Below are 12,031 nucleotides of genomic sequence, written 5' to 3'. Positions count from 1 at the left end.
ATTTTTTTTTTTTCATGATTCACTGTCCTGGTTGTGGTTACCAGTTGTTGGGTTCTGTTGTGACCCAAGAGCATGGCCCTGGCTGGGTGGTTATTGATTGCTGGGCTCTTTCTATGCGCTTTTCTGGCTGTCCCAGCCATCATCTCCTTCTAGTCTATTCTCCAAGCACTGGTCCCTAGCTTCAGCCCTGCAGCTTCTAGGCTGCTGAGACTACTCTGCTCTAGACGAGGACCCCGGGAACCAATTTCGTTAAAATGTTATCAAATAAACTGTCCCTAGGAAAGGATCTCGGAATGAGCGACTAGAAGTTTGATGTCTCCCGAGTGGATATAATGCGCTAAATTCTGGGTGTGGCTGCCTCTTGTGCCCCTCCCCACAAACCCATTATTCAGCCCATTGCACGGATGGGAAAGCTGAGGGTAGGGCGGGGCTTCAAGCTCCGGCTGTCTGGCTGCAGAGGCCACGCTCTTAGCCCTGTGCGATGCTGCCTCCACAGGTTTGGGGTCTCCGCCCTTTCTTAGACCACAAGCCGGTGCTTCTGATTCTATAGTGGAGGAAGTGGAAGGCCCCAGAGGGCGCTCTTGAGGCTCAGGGTGCTGTCCCCTGTGTTCTCCGCTCAGTAGTCAACAGTTGAGGTTTTTAGATAAGTAACCAACCACCAAGAAAGCTCTCTGTGGCTGCATATGGGGCTGTCATATACTCCCGAACCTGACCCTATGTCATCAATTGTTGTTCGTTTTCTGTGGACAACTTCTCAGCTGCAGGATCACACTGCTGCTTATATGTCGGCACAGTGCAGACGCTCATGAACGCCTCCTGGTTTGGAGGGCTGCAACATAGTAACCAGGTGGAGGAAATCCGTAATGACAAGCCCCACAACATAGCCGACCCCACAACATAGCCAACCCCAAGGCAACGTGTTTAGCTCACAGGTGAACCTGCAAGGAAAGCCCTTTAGACAATCAGTCGTTTTCGTTTGCAGAGAAAAAGAGTACTGGGGGGTGAGCTATGGGTGTGAGCTGGGGTGGGCACAGGGATGGGGGGAACGTGGGGAAAGGGGACCATGGGGATCATGGGAAGTATTCCTCTCTCAATTTCAAGTTGGCTTCAGTGGCTTTGATTGAGGACAAAGAGTAAGAGAATCAGAATCTCTCCTGTTTAGCCTCACCATTGATAAGCCCTGTGGTCTTGTACAAATAAATCCTTGGCCTCTGAAACAGCCATTTCTTTCGGCAAAATGAGGGATTTCGACTTGATCAACGTGAATGGTCTTCTAGTTCTAATATCCTTCAGTCCTATTTTCTAACAGATTCTAACAGATTTTGTTTTCTGCTCAGAAAACAAAAGACCTAAGTGTAATCAGGGAAATCCATGAATAAGCTCTCAGGCCAGACATCTAGTCTCCGGAGTATTTTAAGTTCAATTGAAAAAGAAGAAGAAGAAGAACTGTTTTCTGATTTTCTTTTTTTTTTTTTTTTTTTTTGGGGCCAGGCAATATACTTATTCACTAAAACTCCGCCTCCCCCTTTCAGTAGAAACTGTGCATTTCCTACTTTTATGCTGCCTATATGTTTGATTTGCACAGCTCAGCTGGTCAGAGGAGCTGAGACATCCGTCCCCCTACGAGAACCCTCCCGGTAAGTCACCTTTCAGACACTTTGCCTGTTAGTTAGCTCTGCTTCTGTGATGAGTAAAAGGCTTACAGGAAACCCATTAGACAAACACCAGCTGCTCCTAGAACTATCTTGAAATATAATCTTTGAGAGAAGAAAAGAGTTAGAATTTAGAATGAGTTTCAGATTGTGATAACATCAAGGATACAAGACACGATTGTGAATGAAAGATTGTAAAGGGATCGATATTGAAAGAAAGGAAGGAAGGAAGAAAAAAGAAGGAAAGAAGCTTCACCTTTCAAAAGAAAGTCTTTCAAGAGAGATGATTCTTGGCCAAAATCTTGGCAGAGGTTATCTTCTGGTAAGAAGAACTGAAACCCACCCCCACCCGCCTGGGCCGGGATGCCCTCTGAATGTGTCTCCAAGCAGAAGTTGTATCTAAGTGTGGCTCTTGTGTTTCTTTGTTTTTTCCCCCCATAAAAGAGGGAAGCTAAATGTTGTCCAAATTAATATTGTATTACAAATATCAAATTAAGTTTCCCTTTAATATATCAGTTCCACAGCACATTTAGTGTAATGATTCTTGTTCTGGCTCAGAATTTAAGATGAAAGTTTCTGTATGCTCCTCCCAGCTGCCTAATCTGAGGTCCAGGGGGCTTGAGACCCACAGGGATTAATTAAAGAAACTTCTCAATCAAGCAATGAACCTGAAATAGACCAGGCAAGCCAGTGTGAGGGCAAATGTGATAATGGGAGTCTGGATTTTACAGCTGGCTGCTGGCTCCTGTGACCTTCTCGGGGGGACTCAGGTTTCAGCCCATTTCGTTCTGACTATATCGAGGCGCCTGGCTGGCGATGCCACGTTCCAGTTCTCGCCCCAAGAAGCGAGAGACCGGGGTAGCTGGTGGATAAGAGCACAGACTGCCTGCCTTCGAAATCAGTTGCTTCCTAGCTTTGTGTCTTTGGGCAAGTTACTCATCTTCTCTGTGCTTTGAGGTTCTCATCTGCAACATGGGGACAATAACATGACCTGACTCCTACGGTGACCTTGAGGATTAATTGAATGAATGAACGGATGTGAAGCTCAGAATAGTAGTTGGCCCACAGAGTGCCCTGGGGGATGGTTAATGGGTTACTAGCCCTCGGGGGGTGGGGGGGGGGAGGGTGCGGCTCTGTGTAAGCTCAGCCCAGGGAAGGGCAGCTACAGCCTAGCTTGTAAAATAGCATTAGACGGCACCCGAGTCAGTTTCTTGAAATTGTGACCAAAGCTGCCTTCGCTCCACATAGCTACAGAGCACCAGATTTTATTGGGTCAGACGACGCTTTTGTGAATTTCCCCGAGAGTCACGCTCTTGGTCTAGCGAGCAGAGACGCTGGCGGTGATCCTGCCCTTTCCTGCCAAAGTCCTTCGTTTGGCCACACAGGGGAACTCAGTTAAATGTAGAAATCAAGGCACCAATGTTGAAAGCCTATGGAGGTATGAGACTGTTTGTGCTCGTGGTGGACTGCTCAGTACATTCTAGGGCTTTATAAAAGATCACTTTTTCTTAGATCACTTTTTCTTTATTCACAAGGTCGAGCAAAATGAATTATCAAACGTCGACTCCATACTATGACATTGATTATGGGATATCAGAGCCCTGTCAGAAGACCAACGTGAAACAGATCGCAGCCGGGCTCCTGCCTCCGCTCTACTCGCTGGTGTTCATCTTCGGCTTCGTGGGCAACATGCTGGTCATCCTCATCCTCATCAACTGCAAGAGGCTGAAGAGCATGACGGACATCTACCTGCTCAATTTGGCCATCTCCGACCTGCTCTTCCTTTTCACCATCCCGTTCTGGGCCCACTATGCTGCAGACCAGTGGGTCTTTGGAAATAGAATGTGTCAGCTTTTGACAGGGCTCTATTATATCGGCTTCTTCACTGGCATCTTCTTCATCATCCTCCTGACCATTGACAGGTACCTGGCGATCGTCCACGCGGTGTTTGCCATAAAGGCCCGGACGGTCACCTTTGGGGTGGTGACAAGCGGGGTCACCTGGGTGGTGGCCGTGTTCGCCTCTCTCCCTGAGATCATCTTCACCAGATCCCAAAAAGAGGGGTCTCGCTTTACTTGTAGCCACCACTTCCCACCCAGTCAGTACCGTTTCTGGAAGAACTTCCTGACGTTGAGGATGAGCATCTTGGGCCTGGTCCTGCCCCTGCTTGTCATGGTCATCTGCTATTCGGCCATCCTCAAGACCCTGCTCCGGTGCCGAAACGAAAAGAAGAGGCACAAGGCCGTGCGGCTCATTTTCGTGATCATGATTGTTTACTTTCTTTTCTGGGCTCCCTACAACATCGTGCTTCTCCTGAGCACCTTCCAGGAGTCCTTCGGCCTGAACAATTGCAGCAGCTCCAACAGGCTAGACCAAGCCATGCAGGTGACCGAGACGCTTGGGATGACGCACTGTTGCATCAACCCCATCATCTACGCCTTCGTCGGGGAGAAGTTCAGAAACTACCTCTTGGAGTTTTTCCGAAAGCACATCGCCAGACGCTTCTGCAAACGCTGCCCCGTCTTCCTGGGAGATGTCTCCGACAGAGCAAGCTCGGTTTACACTCGATCCACTGGGGAGCAGGAGATCTCTGTCGGCTTATGAGCTGGACTGGGTCTTTGTACACAGCCTGGGGGTGGGAGTGGTTCTTTTGAAAAGGAAGTCACTGTCATAGAGGGTCTACGATTCACCCATCCATCTGGCACCTCTTTTAAGTATATTAGATCATTTGAGACCATCACTTCCGGAGAGCCAAATCAATATATGCAGATGGTATAACAACTTCTCATCTCCGCTCCACGCACATCAACTTATTGACACACTCTCCCTTCAATGCAGAAGTTCATTATTAAAAAAAAAAAAAGAATCCTCGGAGAACTGCTGACTCTTGAGTCTGGTTAACCTGAACGGGAATACCAAAATTAATCAATAAACATATTGTATAGTTTCTTACCTGCTGGAGGCAACAAGGGCAGGTTGCAGATGTGCTTGAAGCAGGTCCTTGTTGTGATCGGTTCAGAAACTACATCTTCCAAGTGTGATCTGCCCTCCAAGGTGTGGTTGGTAAGTTCCACAGATGTTCAGGACCAGGTGAGAACCGGGAGAGCTTCTTCAGTGAGAAGGGGATCCTCTGCTGGGAGAGGGGAGGGAGGCTGAGCTCCAAGCTGCAGACCCCACACTCGTGGAGTGGCTCGGCAGCTGTGGGAGGACGGGTGCTGGCTGGGGAAGGCAAGGTGAGCCTGGACCATGGAGAGCGTGCATAGCACCACCTGTCGAAGTCAGAGCAGGGACTGTCCAGGAACACATCCAGGTGAGGACTGGTTACATAGTTAATGAACACGCAGAGCTTTCTAAGCATTGAGCTAAGAGACCCCGGGGCAGGGAGGGAAGCCCGAATGAGTAAATTTCTGCCCTCCCGGGCACACCACGGCTTAAACATTGTCTTCTGGATTCAACTCTCTGTAGGCAGAAGGCAGAAGGGACGGATTCATTTGGAAACAGGCCGCCCGCAGCTTGATCAGCCACAAAAAGCATGATTTGAGGACCTTTGTGTTTCAGGCTGAGTGTGGTGGCTTTAGCCACTCCTTCCAGCCGCCTTCTACAGACACATTGTCCCCAAACACTAAGGGATCTTTTCAGGAAAGAGTCATGACTTCGTGTTCTGCAGTTGCTACTTTTATTATTCTGTACCTGCCTGAGATGGTTTTGAATCTGGGGAGTAGCTAAGACCATTCGGGAAAGATCAGGTGATGGAACGTAAAGAAGGGAGAGTCGCTCGAGAGGGTAAGGTGTCAGAATAGTAAGAGGTGCTACGGATTTTTCTCAAGCTCTGAAAGACGAGACTTGAGAGCGTGGGCGGCAACGGGAAGCACCCAGAAATGCTCTGAAGGTTGTTACGAGGGTATCAATATCCTCTGACCCTAGCCTCTGAGTCAACTCAAAGACATTCTGGTATTTTTGTGTATGTGTATATATATATATATATCTCCTATATATGTGAGAATCTTACATCAGTGGAAAGTTACAAATTGCTTGGAAGAAAATCCTTACCCAATAAAAACCGCCCTCTAAAATAATTGATTGTATTCTTGTTCTTTCAGTCAAGTGCCCATTTAGAGACTAGCATACGAGACTGCAAAAGCCCTTTGAAAGTAGCTGGTTTTGGAAAATTCCATACGTACACACCCTCACACAGACACAGAGAATCACACTGCTTTTTAAATATTTGTAAAAGTTGCCCCCCTCCCTGGGTCAAACTGCCAGAATAATGTGTTTGAAGATGCGGTTTCTCAGGGTAGCATTTCTGAGCAATGGACACCGGAAACCTTTAAATTTCTAATTTAATTCTACTACCAGAGCCAAAGACCTGACACATTTCTAAAACACAGAAAATCGATGTGTGTTTAAGCCCACGCCAGCTATCCGTGTTTGACAGTGAAGAAGGCCTAAGGTCCCAGGTTGGTCATTTCTGTCATCCTAAGTTGCAGACACATGATGCATGAAGAAGGCTCCTCATGAGGTTGGTTTTCTTTCATTTCAAATCCCTTCCAAACACTTGTCTGTAACCACAGTGGTGACAATGATTGTGTCCCTGACATTTGGATTTCTGGGCATGTGTCTCTTATCCGCAGAGAGGACAGGTGCTCCCAAGAAGAGGTGACGGGTTCGGGTCACATCCACGGTTTGGGGCTGGCTGGTTTTCAGGTTCTCACCTTCCGGAGCAGGTCATCATCCTACCTGGAGGTCCGTGGAAGGAGCAGAAGACAAGGACAGCCGGAGCTGGCTCGTACGATGGCTTTTCCCTAACAGCCTGAAGGACTGCCTTCCACCCGCGAGTCAAGAGGAGGCATGACCCAAGGAAGGGCAGAAGGGGGCTGAGTCTGAGCAGAGGAAGGGTCTAGGGCACCCTCCCATCATCCCCGCACTCCTCACTTTGCAGGGCCCTCCACTGCCCAGCCCTCTTCCGCCCCAGCCCCGAGACCGACAAACAAGTTTGGACTCATAGTGACCTTCGGGTTCTGACTCCACTCACCATGTCCTGGTCGAAGGTACCCTATCCCCAGCCCGGAGGCCTCTGTCATGGAAGGGGTTACGTATGTGCCATGGATAAAGTCCGAGTAAAGTGAACGTCCTCAGCAGGGAGGGAAAATGTGAAAATTCATAAATTAGGATTCTGCTCACACGTGTATTTCAAGGTTCTAGTTTAAACACCTGCAACGTTAGGGATGCCCGGGTGGCTCAGTCGGTTAAGGATCTGCCTCCGACTCAGGTCATGATCCCAGGGTCCTGGGATCAAGTTCCACGTTGGGTTCCCTGCTCAGCAGGAAGCCTGCTTCTCCCTCTGCCTGCCACTCCCCCCCGCCTTGTGCTCTCTCTCTCTCTGACAAATAAATAAAATCTTTAAAAAAAGTTAAAAATAAACACATGCAACACAAGTAAAGTGTATTGGCCTTCCCACTGTTATCATGAAATCAAGTTATTTTTCTGCATATGGTGCCGTATTTCCTATTTGCCTTCAGTCTTTTCTAGAAACATTTTTACAAGTCTTAACTTCTATTTGGCTCCATATTGTTACTACTTTAGTTTGTTCATTAGTTCTGCATCACTGTGGTTCCGTCCTGTGTCAGGAGCTTGGTTTTGTTTCTTTTTCTTATGGTTGGTACCCAGTTTTTTAAACACTTGATTAAATAAAGTCTTTTCAAACTGGAATCCAACGGGCGGGCCTTTAGAGCCAGTAAGAACCCTGGGCTACACTGCCTCCCTGTGGCCACTTTGGTAACCAACAAGGGCGTCCCCAGCTGAGCCTGGACCCCAGAGCCGGAAGAGCCGGGGACGGTTTAGTGTTTTTGCCTCTGCTGGTACCATTCCTGTTCTGGACAAGAGGTGTTTCCACAGCAGCTCAGGGTAGATAATGCTCGACTCTTTCTGTTTCTGAAGAACAAGAGGAGCGCCCGTGGATGATCCTGCAGTGGAAATGAAGGTGCCAACAACCCAGGGCCCATCTCTGCAGATCACTGAACCCACAGCCTTGCAGCAAGGTCACAAAAAGTTTTGTGACAAAGTATTTTTCACAGGCCATAAAAACGTCACAAGCCCCTCCCCTGTGTCTCTCTTGTATATCCAGCAATGGTCTCAGGTACCAAGTGTTTGAAGCAATCAATTATGATCACCATGGGGCGCCTGGGTGGCTCAGTCGTTAAACTTCTGCCTTTAGCTCAGGTCATGATCCCAGGGTCCTGGGATCGAGTCCCACGCTGGGCTCCCTGCTCAGCAGGAAGCCTGATTCTCCCTCTCCCACTCCCCCTGCTTGTGTTCCCTCTCTCGCGGTGTCTCTGTCAAATAAATAAATAAAATCTTTAAAAAAAAAAAAATTATGATCGCCGGTTTGGGTGGCTTTTTTTTTTTTTTTTTAAATTCACAATTCCCTTTCTCCACTGCTGACTTCACCTCATCCAGATCCCTCTGCTGGTATCACATCATCTGAAAACAGAAAGGTTGTTGAGGACCAGTCAGCCCCACCCCTCACTCTATGGAGGAAAACAGAGCCCACCCCCCGGGGCCAGATGTTCTGACGTCAGAGGTCAAGGTGGGCCAGAGCATCAGGCCTGGTTTCAGTTCTCCTGGGGTTTCCCCGTCAAACTTAGGCAGCCAGCGATGTGCCATTGAGGAGAGCAGGTGGGGGCCTTGCCCGTCAGCACCCATGTGAATGATGGAGAGCTGGCTCTCCTGGCCCCTGGCTTAACCTTAGCTGCTCGTTGGAGTTACCTGGGCAGTCTTACAAATAGGGACACCTGGTCCCACCCCTGGGATTCTGATTTGCTAGGTCTGCAGAAGCTCCCGGCAATTCTAAGTATAGCCAACTTTGGAAACCACTGCTTAAAGCCCATCAAACTGAGCGTGCTAGAGGGAGGCTGCTGTCTGTGGAGGATCCTTCCGTGAGTGACATGTGGGCCAGGGAGGGTCTGGATTCAACTCCTCGATTTTCACAACAGAACATTAACTCTGGGGCGCCTGGGTGGCTCAGTTGGTTAGGCGACTGCCTTCGGCTCAGGTCATGATCCTGGAGTCCCGGGATCGAGTCCCGCATCGGGCTCCCTGCTCGGCGGGGGGTCTACTTCTCCCTCTGCCCTCTTCCCTCTCGTGCTCTCTGTCTCTCATTCTCTCTCTCTCAAATAAATAAATAAAATCTTTAAAAAACAAAGAAAGAGGGCGCCTGGGTGGTTCAGTTGGTTAAGCGTTTGCCTTTAACTCAGGTCATGATCCCAGGGTCCTGGGATTGAGCCCCGCATTAGGCTCCCTGCTCACAAGGAGCCTGCTTCTCCCTCTCCCTCTGCCTCTCCCCCCTGCTTGTGTTTGCTCTCTCTCTCTCTCAAATAAATAAATAAAATCTTAATAAATAAATAAATAAAATGCCTGTATTTTGGTTTATTTCCACTAGGTAATATTCTTCAAAAATCCCTTTTAAGAAAATTACGATTTTTTTTTCCTAACAGATCATCAAATCAGGACTCTCTGTTGATTGGTTATGTCACTCCTTTCTACAGGGTGGAAAGTAGAGCCTGCTTGAGGTCCAGCCTTGAGGCCAAGGGAGCTTGGGGAAATGACTCAGCGTCTGTGTCGGAACCTCAGAGTCCCTTCCAGTGACCTGGGATACTATCTGCCTGATAACTAGGTTGGGATGGAGTATCTAAACCAGCCCTGTTCAGAAGAACTTTCTGTACTGATGGAGATGCACTGTCCAGTACAATGGCCACCAGACCAGTGCAAAATGTGGCTAATGTGACTCTATAGCTGGGTTTTTAATTTTATTTCATTTTAATTAATTTTAAAACATCCGATGCATGTCTCAATGGACAGTGCAGGGCTTGCATACAATAAGTAGTCAAGAAATGTCAGTATAACTTGGATTGTGGCATCAGGGATTCCTAGGCAAGTTGCTCAATGCTTCTAGACTCAGTTTCCTCATCTGTGAGATGGGGCAGAGAGTAATACCTACTAGCTCATACGTTTGTGTGAAGGATGAAATGAGAGATCGCGTGTTGGCTGAATGCAGTGCCTGGCACATTGGAGTTCTGGTCGCTGTTAGCTACTTTCCTAATAATGACTATTTCCTCTTTAGATTAGAATTGCGCTCGCCCAAAGAATGCTCTTCAGTGTGATGGGCAACGCAGCTCCCCTTCTGCAGTGGAATGGAAGCTACTGGGGACCTGGGAGGGCTCTTGGGTGTGAAATCAAACACCGTGGATTGACAGCAATAGATGGAAAGGGCCTCCCAACCTTATGGCGTTGTGTTCAATCCGTCTGACCCTGTGTAGGGTCTTGGGAAAGGCTTTCAGGGGCGGGGGGCGGGGATTAACCTGAGAATGTAATTCTGGCTGATGCAGACCCTGCAGCTCTAAGCAAACCGGGAGGTGGGGGGCGGCAGGCCAACTCCCCGCCCCCTCCCCCTGTCTGGAATTCCGACAGAAGCTGACACACCCGGAGAAGCAAGGCGGGAACATAGTTCACTTGTGCGTTGACCATGTGCAGCCCAATTTTAGCAGACATTCACTCGTTCATTCATTCATTCAACCAACATTTACGGAGGGCCTATGCATGACCGACAGGGGGCGTCGGGTAAGGGAGCTCGCAGGGGGCGCTGTGCCCTGGAGTGAGGGTTGTTTGGAAGCTCCGTGGGTGGAGCCTAGGAGGAGCAACTATGCAGGCGCCAGCAGGTGACCCAGGGCTAGGTACCATCCAGGTTCCTAAAGTGGCCCAGCACTGATGAGTGGGACAGACAGACAGTCAGTGCTTTAACTGACCATTTTTGTAAGGAAAGCGTAGCTACAACCGCTTCTTGGTTCCATGCCTCCTTAAACAGCTTATGCGGAACAGAACGTACTCGTTCCTTGTCCCCGCACCAGCACCGCTGCCCCGAGGCGGGGTCCTCCAGGGCCGGGGAGAGGGCCGTGTCTGCACAAGACACCAGCTGCCTCTTTGAATTCTTGGGGCTGGTTTTGTAGTTTCCCCGTCTCCACTTTGGCTTTCAGCTTGTTTGTACCAAAGGGAGTACCGCCCCTGCTTCCCGCTACTCGGTCATCCATCCCGGAGGCGATAAAGTTACCACTGTCTTATCATTTGGGAGAGATTTCCTGCGTATATAAGCAAGATCACGTCTCTACCCTTATCCCCCATGTTTACACCAATGCCAGTATTATATATCACACCTTGGGTTTTTTACACTCTTGGGCAAGCTTCTTAAGCTCTCTGTGCCTCACTCTCCGCATCTGTGGAATGGGGGTAATAACACCCACCTCATTGATTGTTCCAGGGAGTAAATGAACTGATATGTGACCTGGCATGTGGCAACCGTCGCATGACAACCATCCGGTGAACTTTAGCTGTCGTCCACCATGCAGATTTTATTTTTATGCAAGTGAACTTAGTAACTTTTTCTTTGGTTTCTGGGTTTTATGACATGCTTGGAAAAGCCTTTCCCATCCTGAGATTGCAAAAATCTCCCATTTTTATTTCTAATGCTGTTATGGCTTCGTTTTTTTTGTTTTGTTTTTATCATTTGTATTGCTCTTTCTGGAATTCATCTGGAATGCAGAGTGAAGTGGGAATCCCAAGGTTTTCTCCAGATGGCACACGACCATCCCAAGACCATTTATGAAATAATTTTCCTACTAACTTAAAATGCCATTTTTATACTATTTTAGGCTCCCCGCCCCCATGTTTGGCCCTACTTCTATATTTCCAGTTAAAGGACTAGATCCCCGGGTGTCATTTAATGTGTTTCCTTCCTTGGGGCGGCCCCTCCATGCGTGGGGCGAGTCCTTCCATTGCTCCACATGGGGCGCTCTGCCCCTGCTTCCGTGATGAGAACATCGATCGGTGGGTCAGGGACTGTCAGTCAGAGCTGCTCGAGTCCCCCACTGGTCACAAATTAGAGGCTGACTGCCAACCACAAAGTGCAGGGATGTGCTGCTCAGGGTGAGTCGATCAGATTCTTGCTCCCAAAAGTGATGACCACGAATGCACCCCACAGTGGCCAGCGGTGCCCTGGAGGGAGGCCTTAGGATCGCCTGGGGAGATGTATGTCCCAAGGCAGAGCTGCCTGGGGTCCCATCTTTCCCTGGGGAAAACATCCAGTGATTCCTTCTGTCCTATGATCAACCCCAACAATGTTCCGGCTCTCCCCATCACAGCTAGACGAGCTGAGCCCTCACTAGTACAGACTTAAAGCCCCCACTTCTCCCACACTCAGCAAGAAAGTTCTCCACTTCATCCTTTTCAGCTGCCCCTTTCTTTTTCTAGATGAGTTGATGGGTTTTCATGCACAGATTGTTTACCAGCTTTTGTAGCTTGAATGTGTGTTGGCCTTCCCCCCAAATCTG

At 48.8% G+C, this 12,031-nt stretch overlaps 1 protein-coding gene across 3 annotated transcripts; it reads left to right on the top strand.

The window, feature by feature from the left end:
* Window positions 1–1,533: 1,533 nt before the first annotated feature.
* On the top strand, window positions 1,534–7,231 carry LOC123833871 (C-C chemokine receptor type 5). Of its 3 annotated transcripts, none has more exons than XR_010413419.1 (3): window positions 1,534–1,637; window positions 3,188–6,171; window positions 6,284–7,230. XR_010413419.1 is itself a non-coding variant. In XM_045862583.3 (2 exons), exons 1-2 carry the CDS (start codon window positions 1,558–1,560, stop codon window positions 4,254–4,256), a joined length of 1,149 nt encoding a protein of 382 aa, XP_045718539.2. In that variant the 5' UTR covers window positions 1,534–1,557; the 3' UTR covers window positions 4,257–7,231. The 3 variants fall into 3 exon arrangements, 1 of the variants encoding a protein (XP_045718539.2); XR_010413421.1 differs by lacking the exon at window positions 1,534–1,637 and adding an exon at window positions 2,820–3,090; XM_045862583.3 differs by having other exon boundaries at window positions 3,188–7,231.
* The last annotated feature ends 4,800 nt before the right edge of the window (window positions 7,232–12,031 follow it).

This window comes from Mirounga angustirostris, unplaced genomic scaffold, assembly GCF_029215605.1.
Source record: "Mirounga angustirostris isolate CCGP_5_RB_7025 unplaced genomic scaffold, mMirAng1.0.hap1 SCAF_1, whole genome shotgun sequence".
Lineage (NCBI taxonomy): Eukaryota > Metazoa > Chordata > Mammalia > Carnivora > Phocidae > Mirounga > Mirounga angustirostris.
Note: the sequence above shows the minus strand (reverse complement) of the source record. Positions and strands in the feature narration are given on the sequence as shown.